The 19,947-nt window shown below is 55.1% G+C and overlaps 1 protein-coding gene across 1 annotated transcript; it reads left to right on the top strand.

The window, feature by feature from the left end:
- Positions 1-782: 782 nt before the first annotated feature.
- Positions 783-19,723, top strand: CNTN2 (contactin 2). The gene is made up of 22 exons (XM_065880196.1): positions 783-852; positions 5,139-5,283; positions 5,367-5,542; positions 5,704-5,799; positions 6,196-6,405; positions 6,678-6,777; positions 7,920-8,095; positions 8,496-8,632; positions 9,074-9,203; positions 10,573-10,723; positions 10,861-10,988; positions 11,538-11,713; positions 12,241-12,361; positions 12,866-13,024; positions 13,508-13,657; positions 15,729-15,799; positions 16,116-16,350; positions 16,694-16,806; positions 17,913-18,099; positions 18,441-18,553; positions 19,037-19,205; positions 19,614-19,723. The coding sequence occupies exons 1-22, from the start codon at positions 783-785 to the stop codon at positions 19,721-19,723; spliced, it is 3,123 nt and encodes a 1,040-aa protein (XP_065736268.1).
- Positions 19,724-19,947: the final 224 nt, after the last annotated feature.

Below are 19,947 nucleotides of genomic sequence, written 5' to 3'. Positions count from 1 at the left end.
CGGCAAGAGGGAGGCTCCTCTAGGAGCTGCGTTAACTCTTTCGGCCCAGAAGGCCTGTCCAGGCCCACTAGCCCAACTGGTTGGGAAACCTTACTAAGGGGGCCAAGGTTATGGCTCCATCATGTACAGTACCTAAGCGCCTTACCTGGGGTCCAGGTGAGAGGGTGTGGACGAATCAATGAAACTCCTCCTCACTGGTAGAAAAACAGGCTGGTTCCCAGAGACTTGCTGCAGCTCCCAGAGGGGCTTATTACCCCCAACCCAGGCAGCTGTGTGCGGGGCAGGGGAAAGCGGGCCCAATTCCTAGAAGATGTTACTAGTTCCCCAAACCCAGGCACGGGCCGTGCTCTCTTCTGGCCCCGCACTGAGAGCTATTACCGGGTGAGCAGGCGCTGGCTTCTTGCCTCCCAATTAGTCACTGCTTTCACTCCCCGAGCAACACCCTGCTGGCTGCACGGGAGGTGGGGTGAGGGTACAGGGCAGAGCCAGACTCCCAGGGGGCCAGCAGGAGGCACTCGGCCCTGGGAAGAGTTCCTTGGTAATGGCCAAGCCCCTTCCCCTGGGGCCCTGGGGAGGGTGAGAGCAATTCCAGCCTCTCCCCAGGCTGAGGCAAAAGCATCGCCGACCCAGATGTACCTGGAGCTGGGAGGGGCGCTCCTCAACTCAGAGTCCTCCCCCGTCTTTCTGCCTCCCTAGGTCCTTCTCAGCCTCCAGCCAGACTCTCCCTGTGCAGGGCTGAGGCTCCTCTCCTCCGCTCCCCACTTCTGCCTGGAATGCTCACCATGGGGACACCTGCCAGGAGGAAATCACACTTGCTAATGCTGGCCGCTGTGGCCCTTGTCTCCACTCCAGGTAAGAGGGCTTGTCTGGACTCCGAAGCCTAGCAGGCATGATCACAGCGTTATATCATTGCTATTATGTTAGTGATGACTACAGAAATAATTGATTGCACTGCTGTGGCACTTCAGTTTGAGGCCATTTCCTTATAAAAGTTTCCTGTTTGTGGAGTTTACTTTCCCTTTGAGATTAGGAGGAGAGGGAACGAGTCTTTGTCGTATTGTAGATGATCCAGAGAGGGTGAGGGACTTGCCCTGGGTCACACAGCGAGACTATGGCACAACCAGATCTCCATGACATCAGCCCAGAGTTGCAGCCTCTTAAGGCTGCAAGATTAAATTTAAAGTTAGTTGCTTAGTTGTACTAGCCACATTTCAAGGCCTCATAGCCGTATTGGATAGCACCGTTTATAGAATATTTCCATCATCACGGAAAGTTCTATTGGATAGTACTGCTCTAGGGTGCCCTGACCACACAACTCTGGGAGGGTTCCTCAGGACAACAGTGAAGCCTGGCAAATGGACCAAATGTGGAATGGGATCTGGGAAGAGATGAGGCAGAGCAGGGCGTGACCCAGGAAAAAGGCAAGAGGGACCCAAGCAAAAGTTCTCATGCCAGGGATGCTTCAAGTGGGGAGAGGGGAGGAAGGCGTTTGGCAGAAGGAAAAGGAGGGCACGGAAAACCGAGCAGTGCAGCACGAGAGGCCCAGGCTGGCTGGATTCTGGAGAGTGGGCTAGGGAGGCGGTATGGGAGCCCCGGGCTGTCTGAGCTGGGGGAACTTTCCAACAGCCTGCTGCTCGGAGGGGCCTGCTGGAACCGCTGCTTGGCCTCTCTGCCCTGACCCTCAGCCCAGATCAATAGACGCTTCTTTTTTCCTTAAAGATCTCCGTGGGAGAAAGGGTACCCACCCTCTGGTGTCCTTCTGGAGTTCTAGCTATACCTCAGGCTCCACCCCACCCCCACCCCCACCCCACAGCCCCTGCAAGGCTGCAACCAGCACATTTAAAATTTTTCGTCTCACCAGGGAAGGACTCCACTGGCATAGTTTCAGATGTTCTCATTATGTCCTAACCGCCTCCCAACCCAGCATCCAAGTCAGTGAGGCTGCTGGGAAATAGGGCAGCCTCCCAGGCCCCCAGCTCCAGGCCTAGCTCCCAGTGCCAGGGCCCCCCAGGTCTGGAGGAGCTGCTGGGGTGGGGAGCCCAGGCTGCAAGGGGCAGGAGACACCCACCCCAGAGAGAGTGGCGGACGTACCCGGGCTCCTCCGCGTTCCCCACCCTCAGGGTCAGTCAGTGCTGGGACCCCATCATCTGAGGTAAGTAGTATGTGCAGCCTCCGCGGTCCATAGACCCAGAGAGGCAGGAAGGCTAAGGGAGACGGGACCTGGTCTGCCACCTCCAGCAACCGCAGAGGCAGGAGCGGAACATCCCATGGCTCTTCCCACCCCCTAGGAAGGAGCCTCCGCTCTTGGCTGTCTTTGCGCACCTACCCTGGGGATGCAGCTTTGGATTCCTGCACCCCAGTGCAAAGAAGGGCAGCATGGCTTCCCCTCCACGGTCTCAGCTCCCTAATCTCCTTCCTCCACGAGATCCTGATACCTGTGTTTGGGGGAGCAGAGTTGTCAGGATAGGGAATCAGGAGAGAATCAGAGAGGATGCCGAACAGGGACAGCACAGAGTGGGTGGCTTTCCCCGGGAGTGTGTGTGTGTGTGTGTGTGTGTGTGTGAGAGAGAGAGAGAGAGAGAGAGAGAAAGTGCATGTGTGGGTGGATGTGTGTGTAGTTTCAGAGGGAGGTGTGGGGTGAGTGAGGGTGTGTCTGTGGATGTTTCAGAGGGTGGAGATGTGAGTGCGTTATTATTGCATGGAGGGCATGCTACATTTGGGGGGATGATGAATGTGTATAGAAGGCCTTACACACAGTGCATGGCTCTCAACTCTATCCGCTCTTCAGAATGCCCGTGAGGCCCTTTTAAAATCTAGATTCCTGGGCCTCACTCCTAGAGATTCTGATTCAGTACCTCCAGGATGGAACAGCATCTCTGATGGTCCTGATGGGAAACTGAAGTCAAGAATTCTGAGCCCTGTGGTTAAGGACGCTGGCTATGGGGGGAGGCTGGCCAGGGTCCACACCCCTAGATCTGCTCCTTCTCTGTGTGACTTGGGGCAAGTTATTTAACCTTCGAAGTCTCAGTTTTCACATTAGCCAAACGAGAAAATGGCACTGCCTACTTTGTAAAGAGGTTATGAGAAAGAAATGTGGAGCATGGTATTTGGTAAAGAGTTAGCCCTCAATAAATAGCATCTATTTTGTTATTATGAATGCCTAGATGTAGATATAAATAAGTATACGTGGACATTTGTAGCCATATGTGCACGGGAACGGATGTGTATATAAATGTGTATATCTGACTACTGGAGTAGCTTAGAGAGTCATGTATGTATATATGTGTGATGTCTGTGTGCATATAAGGAAGTGTGTATATGTGAGAGGTGGAAAGCATGTGTCTGGATATTGGGTGAGGGTGTGTATATGGCTGAATGCCGGAGAGAAAGCTTTTTCTGGAAGTTTAAAGTATCAGTGTGCCCCAGGCCCACTCAGCCACCATCTGCCCCCCTCCCCCCACCACCATCCAGACAGAGTTACTGGAAGCTGCTATTATGCATGCAAGGTTGTTCCCAGCAGCCTGGCTGCCTCCGCTACCCCTCCTTTCCCTCCCCTCCCGGCAGTCCCAGCTGGGGCAGGGGTCCCTACGCTCCACCACCATCATTAACTTAGGATTAAGCTGGGCTCTCCAGCCGAGATGATGCGCCGCCATCTCCGAGGCCTGGGGCGGCAATGAGGGATAGTGATGGGTGGTGGGGAGGGCGGATGGGGGATGCCATTTCAGGGAGCCCTGCCTCCTTCCTCATTCTGAGAGCTGCTTAACAGCTGCCATCACTCCCAGGGGTCCAAGGCTGGGCCTCAGCTGTGGCATGGGGCCCACCCCCCACCCCTGGACTAGGGCTGACAGCTGGATGCACCAGGAGAGCAGGCACTAATTGGTTAATGGGGATCTCCCCACGACCCACCAAGGAGGGCCTGAAATCAGCTTCCTGGAGGGTTAGGAGCCAATTAGGGGTGGCCTGGCTCCTGCCTGACACCACAAAGGCAAAGAATGACCGGCCACACCAGTCAGCAAACAGAGGCAGATGTGAAACACTGCCCTCTGCCTCTCAGACCCTGCCCCGGTGAGCCTGGACAAGGGGACGTGGAGAGCAAGGCATCTGCCCCGGGAGGGGGCCAGGCAGGAAAATGCCATTTGCATGCGGGATACCCATCTGCCCAGCAAATTCAGGAACCCGAGGTCTAGAGCTGCGCGTGCCACAGGCTTGCCCTGTGACTGTGGGCGAGTCGCTCCCTTTTCTGGGCCTCTCTGTCTTGAAATGTCACAATGGAATTTTATAAAATGCCCCAAAGCAACGTGTACGTCATCCACCCACCACTGAGCCTTCCTCTTCCCCTGACCCCCACCCGGCCCCCTCACTTGGGTCCAGGAGACAGTGGCTGAGTACACACCCTGTGTCAAGTTGAACCCTGCTACAGAACCTGGGAGGGGGGGTTCATCTTTCCATTTCACAGGTGAAGACGCTGAGGCTTAGAAGGCTCCTGTAACAGCTAATAGAGGCTCAGGGCCAGAGCACGTTCTCTCAGGACGCCCTCCCCAGAAGGAACACTAGGCTCCAGGGCCACACCTCCTCTCTCCCCCTTTTTAGCCAGTGGCTTCCATGCATCTCTCAAGGCCCATCTCACACTCTGCAGGTCAGCTCTTCCATGAGTCCCCCGACTGCTTCCACTCCGAGGGTCCCTGCTCTTGAACCTAAACCACTATTATGGCTCTCACCTACTGTCAGTTTTCTGTCTTCCTCCCTGGATCGCAAGCTCCTTGAGGAAGAGGGACTGTGTCTTACTCATTTTGCTACACAGGGCCTCACCCAGTGCTAAGTATACAGCAGGTACTCAATATCTGAGTATAGGAGGGGTGACTGACTGAACTAAGTGACTAGATGGGGTCTGCCCAACCTACTGAAATTCAAATTTTAATTAATTATAATTAAATAAAATTTAAAATCTGGTTCCTCAGCTGCACTAGCCATATTTCAGGGGCACAGTGGCTAATGGCAAATAGCTACTGTACTGGACAGGGCAGAAAATGGAACCCTTCCATCACTGCCAAAAGTTCTGTTGGACAGCGCTGCCCTGGAGGCCAGGCTCCAGCTGGCCCCTAGGCCCTGAGACCTCTGGTGGTGTCCCCCATCTGCAGCTTGGAGCTCAGCCTGGGGATCCCCGGCCACCTTTGGGCCTGTCTTTGAAGACCAGCCCCTCGGTCTGCTATTCCCAGAGGAGTCCACCGAGGAAAAGGTGACACTGGCATGCCGTGCCCGGGCCAGCCCTCCGGCCACCTACAGGTGAGACCCTCGCAATGGTGCTGGGAGGCCCTGGGCAGTGGGCAATTGTTCGTCACATCAGCCCCTCTCCGCCCCCTCTGCAGGTGGAAGATGAATGGCACCGAGATGAAGCTGGAGCCAGGCTCCCGCCACCAGCTGGTCGGGGGCAACCTGGTCATCATGAACCCCACCAAAGCCCAGGACGCCGGCGTCTACCAGTGCCTGGCCTCCAACCCAGTGGGCACCGTCGTCAGCAGGGAGGCTGTCCTCCGCTTTGGCTGTGAGCCCCACGGGGTGCCGGGACGCTTTGGGGTAGAGAAGACAGGGCTGGAAAAAGTGTCCAGAAGGGCGGGTGACTACTTCCCCATGGAGCCTGAGCTGGGGAGGGAGGGTCCCCCAGGCTTGGAGGACAGCGCCTGAGCACACGGTCTCCACCTCCAGTCCTGCAGGAATTCTCCAAGGAGGAGCGAGACCCAGTGAAAACCCATGAAGGTTGGGGTGTGATGTTGCCCTGTAACCCACCCGCCCACTACCCAGGTGAGTCAGGCCCCTGGGCCATGTTAGACAGAGGGCACAGGAGGGGCTTCTGGCCGCTCAGCAGAAGAGGGGTGGAATAAGAGGTGGTGAGTGACCCTTGGAAGCACTGATCCCGGGGTGCCCAACTCTAAATGATTCTGTGCCCCACCCCCCATCAGACTGGGAGGCCCCCAAGGGCAGGGGCTGTTTCCCCAGCAGACAGCACTCCCTGAGGGCAGAGATAAAGTCACATCTTCCCTCTAGGTCTCCCCTCAGCCCCAGTTCAGAGCACAGGGGCTCTCAGGACAGGGTCTACGGATCCCAGGGTCTACAGGACCCCAGCAGCGCATTGAGGTCCTACCCAGAGTTGCTCCATTAGCCCAGTACCCCCGGTTTCCTCAAACTCCCCATTCCTAGGCTTGTCCTACCGCTGGCTCCTCAACGAGTTCCCCAACTTCATCCCTACGGATGGGCGTCACTTCGTGTCCCAGACCACAGGGAACCTGTACATTGCCCGGACCAATGCCTCAGACTTGGGCAACTACTCCTGCCTGGCCACAAGCCACATGGATTTCTCCACCAAGAGCGTCTTCAGCAAGTTTGCTCAGCTCAACCTGGCTGCGGAAGGTCAGGGTCAGCGGGCAAGGCGAGGAGGAGGGAGCTGAAGGGGTCAGGGGGCGTTGGGAAAGGGGGTCTTCCCTTTGAAGTTGTGAAGAGCAGCTCAGAGGGCACAGGGTCTGGGGCTGGACCCCAGGGTCTTCCTGCTACATGGCCTCAGACCCTTGCTGCATGCCCCCAAGGGGAGAGGGAGTCAAGAAAGTGCGGGCTCTGAGTTGTGCTGAGATCCTAAGCACAGGAGCGCCTGATCTGGATCTGATGTGTGAACCCTCTCTCCCCAGACACCAGGCTCTTTGCCCCCAGCATCAAGGCCCGGTTCCCAGCAGAGACCTATGCGCTGGTGGGGCAGCAGGCCACCCTGGAGTGCTTCGCCTTCGGGAAGTGAGTGGCGGGGGAGGGAGGGGACAGGCCAGGGCACAGCCTCTCAGAGCCCCTCAGGGAGAGGGCAGGCAGGGCCGGCTCTCAGTCGTCTCGGTGCCTTCGCAGGGTCTAGCAGAGTGCCGGACCCACGGTGGGTAGCAACCGCCACTCACTGAGCACTAACTCTCTGGGTGAGGCGTCTTCCCAGCAACGTGCATGATAGGCTCAGGCAGCTTATACAACACCCCAGGCTGGGGGCAGGTAGCGTGGCGCGTGGACCCCAACCCAGCCTGCCTCATTCAACTACTAGCTCTGTCACTTGCTGGCTGGGAGACCTCGGGTAAACCACTTAACCTCTCTGTGCCTCAGTTTCCCTATTTGTACATGGTGATAATAATAGTACCTACCTCACGGGGTTGTTATGAGGATTGAATGAACTAATATATGTACAGTGCTTAGAATAGCATCTGGTATTTAGTAAGTATTCTGTGGATGCTAACAGTTATCTCTTAAAATAGAAAATGTATAATAGAACTCTTACTCTCTCAGAAAAAGGACTCACTGGAACAGGGCTAAGCAAATAGCAGGTACTCAATAAATGTCTGTAGAATGAATGAAAGAATGTGATTTGTGCATTGGTCCCCTCCTCCCTCACATATCTCCTGTGGTTACCCAAGATGCCCCCTGCTTTGTGGAAAGTTATTGGGCTTCCAGAAAATCCATATTTAAAACACATGAAGGGTAATGCGTTACCCTGTAAGACTCACTGATACCTCAGTCCATTTTAGTACACAGATTACTAACAACTTAATCCCCTTTGAAAAGTAGAGGCAAGGCCCTGTTGGGGAGAGGAGGAAGGGGACCCATAAAGAACCAGGTTGCAGGCCGCTGCGGAGGAGGGCAGGCCCAGAAGAGGCCAGGGCAGGGTGGGGTCAGGCAGGGAGGGCAAGTCAGCTTCAGGGAACAGACCACCTGTGCTCTGAGCCTCCCTGGGAGAGGCTCCTCCTCTCCTGGCCGCTCTCCCTCTGTCTCTTCCCGGCCCTCCTCCCCGTCGTCCCCACCTGCCCAGCATCTCAGGGGGACCTGGGTTGGGGGAGGAGTTGCAGGCACAAGGGAGTCTGCCTAGCTCAGCCCACCCCCTCTGGCTTTGTCTCCCCTGACAGCCCCGTCCCCAGGATCAAGTGGCGCAAAGTGGATGGCTCCTTGTCACCACAGTGGGCCACAGCCGAGCCCACCCTGCAGATCCCCAGCGTAGGCTTCGAGGACGAAGGCACCTACGAGTGTGAGGCGGAGAACTCCAAGGGCCGCGACACCGTCCAGGGCCGCATCATCGTGCAGGGTACAGAGCCGGACACCCTCGCCGCCTGCCTTCCCCTGTCCTTGAGGAAGCCGACCCAAAAGTCAGGGAGGAGATTAGGCAGCCCCTTGCTGAAACTTTCCTGCCCACGGGGTGCACTGGGCATGGGACCAGACGAGGCTGGTGCTGTGATCAGCTCAGAGCTTCAGTCAAGGTTGCAGAAAGCACATGGAAAGCATTAGAATGACTTAAGTCGCTAAAAGAGTTACTGGCAGTGCCAGTTGTCTTGAACCTGCTTCTCCCCACCCCGGAATGCGGCTGGCTCCCTCTGCTGTCTGGCGCAGGAGCTGCAGCCCTGCAAATCCAGTCCAGTTAATTCGCGGAGCTCCTCCCAGCTCCTCCCCAGCCCCTCCCCAGCCTTGCTCTCCCTTGCTCCCCGCAGCTCAGCCCGAGTGGCTCAAGGTGATCTCAGACATGGAGGCTGACATCGGTTCCAACCTGCACTGGGAATGCGCAGCCGCCGGCAAGCCCCGGCCCACAGTGCGCTGGCTTCGGGATGGGGATCCTCTGTCCTCCCAGGTAGGAGACCTGGGGCTTCCTTCCACACACCCAGCACACCTTCCTCTGCTCACCTGGTTCCCTCACCCTCCAGATCTCCTCGCCTTCCACACACTGGCAACCCTTCTGAGCCAGTTAGGGTGCCACAGGGTAGTTCTAGGTGCTTCTCTCCATCCCAGAGTCACATGGCCTCAGGCTGGTCAACTGGATAGAGTGTGGAGGGTCCAGGGACCTGAGTTCAGGCCCAACTCAGCCACAAAAGCACTATGTGGTCCTGAGTGTGTCACTTGCCCCTCTGGCTTCCGTGTGCAGACGTGCGGGGAGGCCAGGGGAATCTGTGCGTCCTGGGATTCCAGGTGGCCCTGGATAGGACTGGGCATGCAGGCGCCCCCTCCAGGCAGCCCAGTCTCCACTGCATCCACCCCATAAGCCCCCACCCAGTGGTCCTGATCTTCTGCACAGGCCCGGGTAGAAGTGCTGGCCGGAGACTTGCGATTCTCCAAGCTGAGCCTGGAGGACTCAGGCATGTACCAGTGTGTGGCGGAGAACAAGCACGGCACCATCTACGCCAGTGCCGAGCTGGCCGTGCAAGGTAAGGGGCCCAGGGAGAGAGGACGTCCCCGGGGACACCCAGGTGGGGGGTCGTTAGGGGTTGTGAGTTGCAGCATTTCTAAATGCACACACTCACCTGGCAGTTTTCCTTAGTTTTCCAACAGCTTCTGAGTAGAACTCAGGGATTTAAGACAGGAGATGAGACACTAGATGGAGCTCCCAGAGGACAGGGTCTCTGGCTTGACCCGCGTCTGATGTGGAAAAGGAAATGTCTGCCGCCATGAAAAAAAAGTGGCAAAAGTCACTGAAAAGCAAATTAGCTAGATTTGGGTTTAATGCAGCCCCTTTGCCTGTGTGACCTTCGGCAAGTTATTAATCTCTTTGTGTTTCAGTTTCTTGAATAATAAAATGTGGGCAATAATAGCCCAGCCCTCATACAGCTGCTGTGGGGATGAAAGGAGATGATAGAGCTAAAGCATAAAGAACCTGCCCATCACATAATAGGTGCCCAGTAAATGTCAGCTAGTCCAGTATCCTTAGATGTGTGACTTAAGCTTGTAGTCTGTTTCCTCATCTGTAAAATGGACAGAACGGTACCTACCTCATCTAGTTGTAGTGAGGCTTAACTAAGACTCATTCATTCATTCAACCAATATTTCTTCAACACCTCCTAAGAAGTGAACACGAAAAATAAGGTCTCTGCCTTCAAGTATCTTACAATCCAGTGGAGAGAGGGGGGCAAATAAACACAAAATCAAACAATTAAATAATTTCAGACAGCCATAAAAAATACAGTAAAGAAAATCCCGCAGAGTGCTGTGGGTAAGGTGGGCCAGTTAGAGGGGATGGTCAGGGAAGACCTCTCTGAAGAAGTTGCATTTGGGATGTGAACCAACCATGTGAAGATCTGGGGGCTTTCCAAGCAAAATGTATAGTAAGTGCAAAGGTCCTGAGGCAGGAAAAATCATGTCATCTTCACGGAACCAAAAAAAGAAGAGGAAAAAAATGGCCTAGGTGATAGAGCACAATAAGTGAGGGAAGGAATGGAGCAAGATGTGATCAGAGAGGTAGGGACTCCTTTGTGAGCCCTTGGGAGGCGTTGGACTTCATTCTGAGTGTCTGTTTTGTGTTTTTAAAATGATATTCCTGGCAGCTGGGTGGAGAAGAGATTGTAGAAAGAAAATGCAAAATCAGGAAGGCCAACCAGCAGAGATCTGGTGGCAGTGGGGGTGATGAGAAGGGGCTGGATCCTGGCTATTTTGGAAGTGGTGCTGCTAGGGGTCACTCGTGGATTGGCCATAGAGGGAACATAAAATGTTTAACATGTAGCCAGGTGACATCTGACGCCAGGGCAACGAGTGCTGGTTTGATTCCCTGCGTGACTGTGGGGCGCTCCCCCTTCCTTCCAGCACTTGCCCCCGACTTTAGGCTGAATCCTGTAAGGCGTCTGATCCCCGCAGCCCGAGGGGGAGAGATCGTTATCCCCTGTCAGCCCAGGGCAGCTCCGAAGGCCGTGGTGCTCTGGAGCAAAGGCACTGAGATTTTGGTCAACAGCAGCAGGTACAAGCCCCACCCCACCTGAGCCCCACCCCACCTGAGCAATTCCTGCTCACCCTCTCTCTCCCTTGAGGTGAGTCCCCTTCCTGTGACTACAGTGTGTCACTGGGTTGGCCAGATCTGCTCTGTCCTTGCTGCAGAGTGACCGTAACTCCGGATGGCACCTTGATCATAAGAAACATCAGTCGGTCAGATGAAGGCAAATATACCTGCTTTGCTGAGAATTTCATGGGCAAAGCCAACAGCACGGGCATCCTGTCTGTGCGAGGTAAGGACCATGGTTTGGCTGAGGTTGGTGACTCAGCCACCACGGGGTGCCGTCCCTCCTCGCCATTGGGCTCTTGTGTTCCCATGTTCCTCCTAGTTTGTTTGTTTGTTTTGCGGTACACGGGCCTCTCACTGTTGTGGCCTCTCCCGTTGCGGAGCACAGGCTCCGGACACGTAGGCTCAGCAGCCGTGGCTCACGGGCCCAGCCGCTCTGCGGCATGTGGGATCTTCCCGGACCGGGTCACGAACACGTGTCCCCTGCATCGGCAGGCGGACTGTCAACCACTGTGCCACCAGGGAAGCCCCTAGTTTGGTTTTGAGGCTACCCCAGGATTCAGTTTCTCTTGGGACTGCCCCCAAACACCGCCATCCAGGATATGCTCCTGCCCCCCTCCCACGCACTCGCGGGGCTGCTGGGAGGTCAGGATGCTGTTGGCCATGCTGCCTGTTCTCTTTCCTGGGGCTCAAGACAGAGCCTCTCCCCCTGCCCTGCCGCCCCTGCCTGGGCCTACTTCCTCCCCTTCCACTCAGGGGCCCTTTGTCTTGGCAGATGCAACCAAGATCACTCTAGCCCCCTCGAGTGCCGACATCAACTTGGGAGATAACCTGACCCTGCAGTGCCACGCCTCCCACGACCCCACCATGGACCTCACCTTCATCTGGACCCTGGATGACTTCCCCATCGATTTCGACAAGCCTGGGAGTCACTACCGAAGGGCCAGTGTGGTAAGGCCTGAGGCCAGAGAACCCAGGGCTCCTCCCTCCTTATGGGCAGACAGGGGACCCACGAGAGCCATCAACACCCCCAAAGCTTTTCCCCCTTCTCCCAGGAATGCCATGATGGCAAGCTCATCCCTGGGTTCATAAGCACCCTCCCTTAGACGGGCAGTTCCCCGGATTCCACCCGACGTCTATGCATTTAGAAGAGGGTTAGGGTCAAACCTGGAATTCCAGACACCGAGCAAGACTCACTCCCCTACTCTTGTTATCCTGCCCCCCAGCGCAGATGATATCATTAACTTGAACCATCACTGACTGTCTTCTGTAAAAAAAAAAAATGTCGTTTAATCCCCAGTGGTACCAAGTAGAGACTAGCTGATCCCTTCCATGGGACAGAGAGGAAGAGCGAGGTGCAAGGGGTCTGGGGAAGTAACAGAGCAGGGGACTCTGAGCCCCGCCTCCTGTCCCCTGACTCATGCACTAGCCAGGGCTGCTTCCTCTGACCCGCCCCGCTTCCTGTCCCCCGTGTGCAGAAGGAGACGGTTGGGGATCTGACCATCCTGAACGCCCAGCTGCGCCACGGTGGGAAGTACACATGCATGGCCCAGACGGTGGTGGACAGTGCATCTAAGGAGGCCACAGTCCTGGTCCGAGGTGATGGGTTTCCCACCCCACCCCCACCGTGACACCCTCAGAGGCCAGCTGGGCTATTCTGACCTTCGCTCCCTAACTAACTCCCACCTCTCCCTGAAAGCCGTGGGAAGGGCTCCTAACAAGTCTGTTGAGTTGAACTCATCCCGTGGTTTTTCGCAGGTCCTAAATGAATAAAATATTCTTCCTCCAAAGCTAGAATTGTAAAAAAACCCACTCCTAACACATCCCAAGACTGGAGAACTTGCTGAGGCCAGAAGTTTCAAAGCCTCATGCTGGGAAATCTATATACATCTCTGTGAGAGAGCCTCTGTGACCCCTCCAGCCTTGGACACATCCTTCGTCCTCAAAACACCCCATCTGCCACTCACTACTGCCCCCATTCCTTGCCCTCCCAACCCGGTGTATGTTTCCTGCGCCCTCTGCTGCTCCCTCTTGGTACTGCACCAGCCCAAGCGAGCCTGAAGGAGGTTGGCTCAAATTTGTTGCTCTGACCTCTTGGTGCAGGTCCGCCAGGTCCCCCAGGAGGCGTGGTTGTGAGAGACATCGGTGACACCACTGTCCAGCTCAGCTGGAGCCGTGGCTTTGACAACCACAGCCCCATTGCCAAGTACACCCTGCAAGCTCGTACTCTACCTGCAGGGAAGTGGAAGCAGGTTCGGACCAGTAAGTGTGAGGCCCCACCCAGGTCAGTACTGATTAGGCCTGGCTGTAGGGGGGGCGAGGGGGGAGTGCTGGGGGTCAGAGGCCAAGGCTGAGCCTGGAGCTTCGAAGAGGGACAAGTGTAGACCCCCTGCCTGCAGGGAGCTCCCAGGCCATTAGGGAAGATGGTCACACAGGCGGCAGAAGAATGGGGAGAGAGTTGGAGAGGGACGCACTCAGTCTGCACCCTTGAAGCATTGGCAGGACTATTAATGGGGCAATGAAAACATTCGTGGGGGTGTGGGATGCACACAACATCTTACAAAGGCTCCAAGGCAGGGAGGTCCACGAGTTTCCCAATCATTCCTGAAAAAGGTATTGAACTCTTAATATAGCGGGTACCACCGTGAGAGCTGGGTATAAAAAAGTGATTCATACCCAGTCCCTGCCCTTTCCATCTAGATCAGTAAATGAAGTGCAGAACACTGACTCCCTGGTGCCTTGCAGATCCCGCCAACATCGAGGGCAACGCCGAGACCGCCCAGGTGCTGGGCCTCACGCCCTGGATGGATTATGAGTTCCGGGTCTTAGCCAGCAACATCCTGGGCACTGGGGAGCCCAGTGGGCCCTCCAGCAACATCCGGACCAAGGAAGCAGGTCAGAGCCCTGGATGAGAAGTAATGTCAGGGCACAGACCCTAGCCCTCCTTAAAGGGAGCCCCAAGCAAGCAGCAATTACATGGAGTTCCAACCCTGCTCACCAGGCTTCGGACTCTAACAAAACAGATGAGAAGGGAACACAAGTCAGAGCAAGGCCGCAACACTGCACAACGTACTGTGCCTTGGGCCACAGCCTGTCAGGGCTGGAAGCCATCCAGTCCAAACCACTCATTTAAAAAATAGGCCAACCTTACAACTGCATGTGAATCTACAATTGTCTCAAAGTAAAGAGTTTAATTTTTTTAAAAATGGAAAAACCATTCCATGTGAAGGAAGGGTCACACTGGCAGAGCCTGGACTTGAACCCAGGACCATGGGGTGATGGGCAGATATCCTCCCTAGAAGTGCACGAGCTGCAGGAATCAGTTAATGAGGAAGGTGTGTGTGTGTGTGTGTGTGTGTTGTGCAGGGCACTAAGTAAGCAGCTGGTGCTCTAAGTCCTTCTTTAGATGGTTTCTTTGGGAGCAGGAAGAATGGACAATCTGCCCACAACCCTCCCTGAAAGGCAGGTAGGTGTCATAACCTGAGTGGGGAAGGAAGGGAAGAGGTGAAGGTGAAGGCCCAGAATGAGAACCCTGGGATCCTGAGACCAGCAGCATGGAATCAGGACCTGCCTCCCCTCCATACCCACCCAGGCCTGCCCCACTGGATGTGTAATGAGAGCCTGCCTTTTTGTGTCCATAAACATGGTTTCCTGTGTGCCCCATGCTGACTCTCCAGGCTCTTTCTGGAATCATTCAATATTTTTAACTGGTACCTCTCCTGAGTAAAGAGTTCCAGAAGGAGCACTTTCTTTGATTGAACTTCTTGGACAGTCAAAGGGTGAGGAGTGGTCTCCTTCACTGCAGTATCCAGGAGTTGAGCACAAAGACAGCTATGATGCAGAAGAAAGATGATAAGATTTCAAATCAGAAGAGCTGAGTTCAAATTCAAACTGTGACATCTATTAGCTGTGTGACTTTAGGCAAGTCACTTAACTGCTCTGGGCCTCAATCTTTCCACTCTGAAAAGGGTAATATTAATGCCTACCTCACAGGATCAAATGGGTAATGTGTTTAAGTGCCCTTTGCAAATGAGAAGGCCCTAAAGTATCATCAGAACGAAGTGATAAGTCTCCAGTTGCTGGATCATCTACAGAAATATTTTAACCCTCAGCCAAGTTACCCCCTGCCAAGCTTCACAATCTAATTAAATACATTCTTGTTTTAATATCAGCCTTTTGAATACTAGAGACAATTAGGAAATTAAGTCTGCCATGAAAATAAAAAAATAATAAAACAACCTGTAACCCAAAAGAAATGTTTTTTGGATTAACTGCAGTTCTGAATTATTTATTCCCCTTAATTTAAAGCAAATTAGAGTTGGTCTCTGCTACTTAGTTTAAACCAACAAGAGGGATCAAGATAATGATCATTTATGGAGTGTATACTATATGTATATGCTAGCCACTGTCTTGTTTAATTTTATTCTTCTTACAGCCTTTGAGAGAAACATTATTATCCTTATCTTACAGAGAGGGGAATCAGAGGCTCAGAGAGGTTAAGTAACTCGTCCAGAGAAACTCAGCTAGTAAGTGGCAGAGGTGGAATCTGATCTCAGGTCTGCTTGACTCCAAAGCCCACGTCCAGAGGGACTCTTGAAAGACAAAACCAGGTCCCATTGGAATAGTTTCAGAAGGATAGGTGTTAACTCTGCTCTAAATGTTTGGTAGAACTCACCTGTGAAGCCATCTGGTCCTGGACTTTTGTTTGTTGGGAGTTTTTAAATTACTGATTCAATTTCAGTACTGGTAATTGATCTGTTCATAGTTTCTATTTCTCCCTGGTTCTGGTTCAGTCTTGGGAGATTGTACTTTTCTAAGAATTTGTCCATTTCTTCTAGGTTGTCCATTTTATTGGCGTGTAGCCAGGGCCCACTGGAAGGGTGTCCTTGTCCTAGGATGCTTTTTGGTCTCAGAGCTTTTGTTCCCTCACTGCCCATTAACTGTCTGTGTCCCTTGGCCCTGACAGCCCCCTCGGTGGCACCCTCAGGTCTCAGAGGAGGTGGTGGAGCCCCTGGAGAGCTCATTGTCAACTGGACGGTAAGCTGCAAGGACAGAGGCAGGACTATGCCTCCAGTTCTCTGGGGGGACAAGTTCTACCCCACCCTCACCCCCACCCGCACCTGGTGGGACTCATCTCAGGAGTTGAGCAGCATGCAGAGAGGACCCAGACAGAGCCACTGCACAGTCCTGACTCCAGAGCAGACAAGGTCCCTCCCCTCCCCTGGTACCCACTGCAGGATGGAACCACCGCAGTCCTGGGGCCACCCCTCTTGGTGAAGGCTGGGTGGGGCTAGAGGACGGGCAGGGAAACGCAGCCGCGGTCCCTCGCCCATGCCACGCTCTTGCCCCTCAGCCCATGTCCCGGGAGTACCAGAACGGAGACGGCTTCGGCTACCTGCTGTCCTTCCGCAGGCAGGGCAGCACTAGCTGGCAGACCGCGCGGGTGCCCGGCGCCGATGCCCAGTACTTCGTCTACAGCAACGAGAGCGTCCGGCCTTACACCCCCTTTGAGGTCAAGATCCGCAGCTACAACCACCGCGGGGATGGGCCTGAGAGCCTCACCGCGATTGTGTACTCGGCTGAGGAAGGTGGGCCACCCCGGGGCCCACGCGGCATCCCCACCCCAGCAGCTTGTCCACGGGGTGTAGGGTGGAGGAGCGCTCCTCACACCCCTGCTAGGTTCCGCAGGTGGGGTGGAGAGGACACCTGGCTTCTAAGCCACCGGCTTCCTTCCTAGTCCCCGCTACCTCATCTCCCCTCAGGCCTAGAGGAGGGAGGCTCTCTAGAAAGAGAAGTGGGCCCTGGGGGATGCTCTGCACCCTGAACCCTGGGCTCTATAAAATCCTAAGAGAGGGCAGTCCCAGTTGGCAGCTGCTCTGTAGGGTACAGGGAGTGCCTGGGAATCCAAACCCATTCTGTGTCGGTCCCCAGAGCCCAGGGTGGCCCCTACCAAGGTCTGGGCCAAAGGGGTCTCATCCTCAGAGATGAACGTGACCTGGGAACCGGTGCGGCAGGACATGAATGGTATCCTCCTGGGGTACGAGGTGAGCACTGACCTGGGCTGGGAGAGGAAGGGGTCGGGGGGTCAAGGCGCGGGGGCACCTCATGGCTTGCTAGTCCTCCTCCTGGAATCACTCATTCACTAACCAGGCACACAGCACGCAGTCTAGGCATCACCATGGACGCAACCTCAGCTGAGCCCCTCTAGCTGATGCCTGTGGACAGCCTTGAAGTTACTGCTTGGCTTGAGCCGGCACTGGACGCTGCGGGAGCCCAGGGGAGGAGGAGCAGGTTCTGGAAGGGGCATAGCCTGCCCGTTTCACGCCAGAGCCCAGTTAGCCTGGCATCCTCAGGGCTGCAGAGAACAGCATGGCCTCCTCTATGTACCAGCCGCTCATCCTGTCCCTGAGGAACTCTGGGCCCAGCAGTTTCTGACCCAAGACTTGGGCCCACTGGTGACTCCACACGGGGGTACATGCGGGGGTGGATGGAGAGCGAGAGAAAGCGAGAGGAAGGGAAAGAAGGGCAAGCAGGAACTGTCATTGTCTAAGGGAGAATCACCATACTAGTGATGTTGTCAGTTCCGTTCAGGAGAGTCAGCTCTGGGCTTCAGCACAATGGGTTAGGCGAGCCCCGCTGAGGAGATAGCTGCAAACTCTGCCATTGATTTGGAAGAATATCTAGAAGGCCTTGGTGTTACGAGGTCTATGACAATGGGTTTGCATTTACTCAGCAGCCCTCATAAGCTTGCTGGAGTGAGGGCTGGGGGACTACTTTGCGAGTACAATATGCGTTTCATAGCCTTTAACAGAGTCCCCACGGGATTCCTTGAATTAATTAAATGGGGTTGGTTTCAGCAGGCCATCGCTAGGTTGAGTCAGTGCCCACACCCCCGCTCCCTCGTTCAGCCCACGTATTAAGCTCTCTCGTTGGACTGGGCACTCTGCTGGGCACCAAGAAGGGAGCAGCCACTTACACCAACTTGTCCCTGCTCCCTTGGAGCTCATGATCTAGTGTCTAGGTCCTGAGACCTGAGACTGAGTTACAAGCACCAGCAAGGAGCAGGATGCAGGTGTCCAGAGCCAGGGTCAGGGTGGCCCCGAGGTCCTGGGTTTGACTGCTGACCCTAGGGTACCCCTGCCCCCTTCAGATCCGCTACTGGAAAGCCGGGGACAAAGAAGCAGCTGCTGACCGAGTGAGGACAGCAGGGCTAGACACCAGTGCCCTGGTCACCGGCCTACACCACAACACCAAGTACCACGTGACTGTGCGGGCCTACAACCGCGCCGGCACTGGGCCTGCCAGCCCTTCCGCCAATGCCACGACCGTGAAGCCCCGTGAGTCCGTCAGCCTGGGTGGGGGTTGAGCGGTGTATTTTGGAGGCGGTGCCTCTAGGATCACTCTTTCCCCGAAAGACAAATGCTCCAGCCCACAAGCCCTGGGCAGGACAGAAACGAGGCAGCACGTCTAATAATAACGAGGGAACGGAATTCATGGCCTCTGAAGTGCCTCCCTTTTCTCCAACCTTTGTTGGAGTGTGTTTCTCAGGCAGCGGTGACAGAATGTTCTGGGTACAACTGCTTTGGGAAGACATCTAGAAAAAGGCTGGCTAAAAGCAAGGGGGTGAGTGGTGGGGAAACAATGGGAAGTCTCCCCAACTCTCTCCCTCCTCTGGCAGCTCCACGGCGACCCCCCGGCAACATCTCCTGGACTTTCTCGAGCTCCAGTCTTAGTATTAAGTGGGACCCCGTGGTCCCGCTCCGGAATGAGTCTGCAGTCACAGGCTATAAGGTAAGGAAGGGATCAACCGGGCATTGAACGCTGAGGAAGAGCTCACTTGTACTTCTGGCAAACACAAGGGAGCTGCAGTTTCTAGCCAGAAGGATCTGAGTTAGATGTAAGCAGAGAGTTTGGGATTGTGAGAGGCGTGAAATCCGTGAGCAGTTCTTCAGGGAGCAGGTAGTGGCGACTAGAAGAAAATGGTATGACTGCGGAAAGACAGGGTTCAAGGGGGCAGCGATGGACTGGGTGAAGTCTGGGTCCTTCTGGTCTAAGGAGTCTGCAGAACCAGTTCAGCTGCTTGCAAGCTTTTCTCGTCCCAGTGGGGAGCTTGTTCAAGAGCCTGGACCTGGTCAACAGGAAACAGGAGGGGTGAGGAGGCAGGACCTCGAGGGCCCAGAACCATATGGGCTCCTCCCATTCCTGGGGCTAGGGAAGAGGAGAATCAGTCCTGGTGTAAGGAAACTCTTGCCTGGCTAAACCCCCTTCCCACAGATGCTGTACCAGAACGACTTACACCCGACTCCCACACTCCACCTCACCAACAAGAATTGGATAGAAATTGCGGTTCCTGAAGACACTGGCCATGCCCTGGTGCAGATTCGGACCACAGGGCCAGGGGGGGACGGGGTCCCGGCAGAAGTCCACATCGTGAGGAATGGAGGTGCTGTCTCTCCCCTTATCCCCCAGGAGTATCAGGGTCCATCCAGATGCCTGATGCAGGAATCATTCCCACCCAAGCCAGACCCCAACCCAGCCAGTCCCCAAGGGGGAAAAAAGCAGGCAGGCAGGAACCAAGTGCAAAGTAGCCCTGGAACTGCCCTTGCTGCCCCCTCCTTCCCACTCCCAAACATCCCTGAGGGCCGAGAGGTAAGTGCACTCCTTTCACGGGAACAAGAGCAAAGGTCCTACAAAACACTGCAGAAGGAGGGCTTGAGAACACCTCCCCGTCCTGAAGCCAGCCCTCCGTGAATCTCCTTAGGAAAGGTCTGGATTCTGTCCTGAGGGTGGGACAGGGATGTGCAGGTCCCAGGCCCAGCTCACTCAGGCAATTTCCGCCTGCTGGTTTCAGGCACAAGCATGATGGTGGAGAACTCAGCAGTCTGTCCAGTCCCACATCCTGGCACCGTCCTTTGTCACTCCGTGGCGACACTGATCCTCATAGGCTACCTGGAGCTCTGATCTCGGCACCCCTCCCTCTCTGCCACAGCTGGACACCCACCTCCGATGGACAGAGCCAGCTGGCCCCAGCCCCCTCCCAATGCCAAGGTGGCCCAACACTGTGCCTGAGAATGACTGGTTTTAAATACCTACTTTAAGCAGTGCCCTTTTCGTAGGAGGTAGGATATTTCATATTCTGCCACAGGAGAGAACCCATGCGAGGAATTTTTTTCTTTAAAGCAAGA

This window comes from Phocoena phocoena, chromosome 1 (assembly GCF_963924675.1).
Source record: "Phocoena phocoena chromosome 1, mPhoPho1.1, whole genome shotgun sequence".
NCBI lineage: Eukaryota > Metazoa > Chordata > Mammalia > Artiodactyla > Phocoenidae > Phocoena > Phocoena phocoena.
This window is presented reverse-complemented; position numbering and strand designations above follow the sequence as displayed.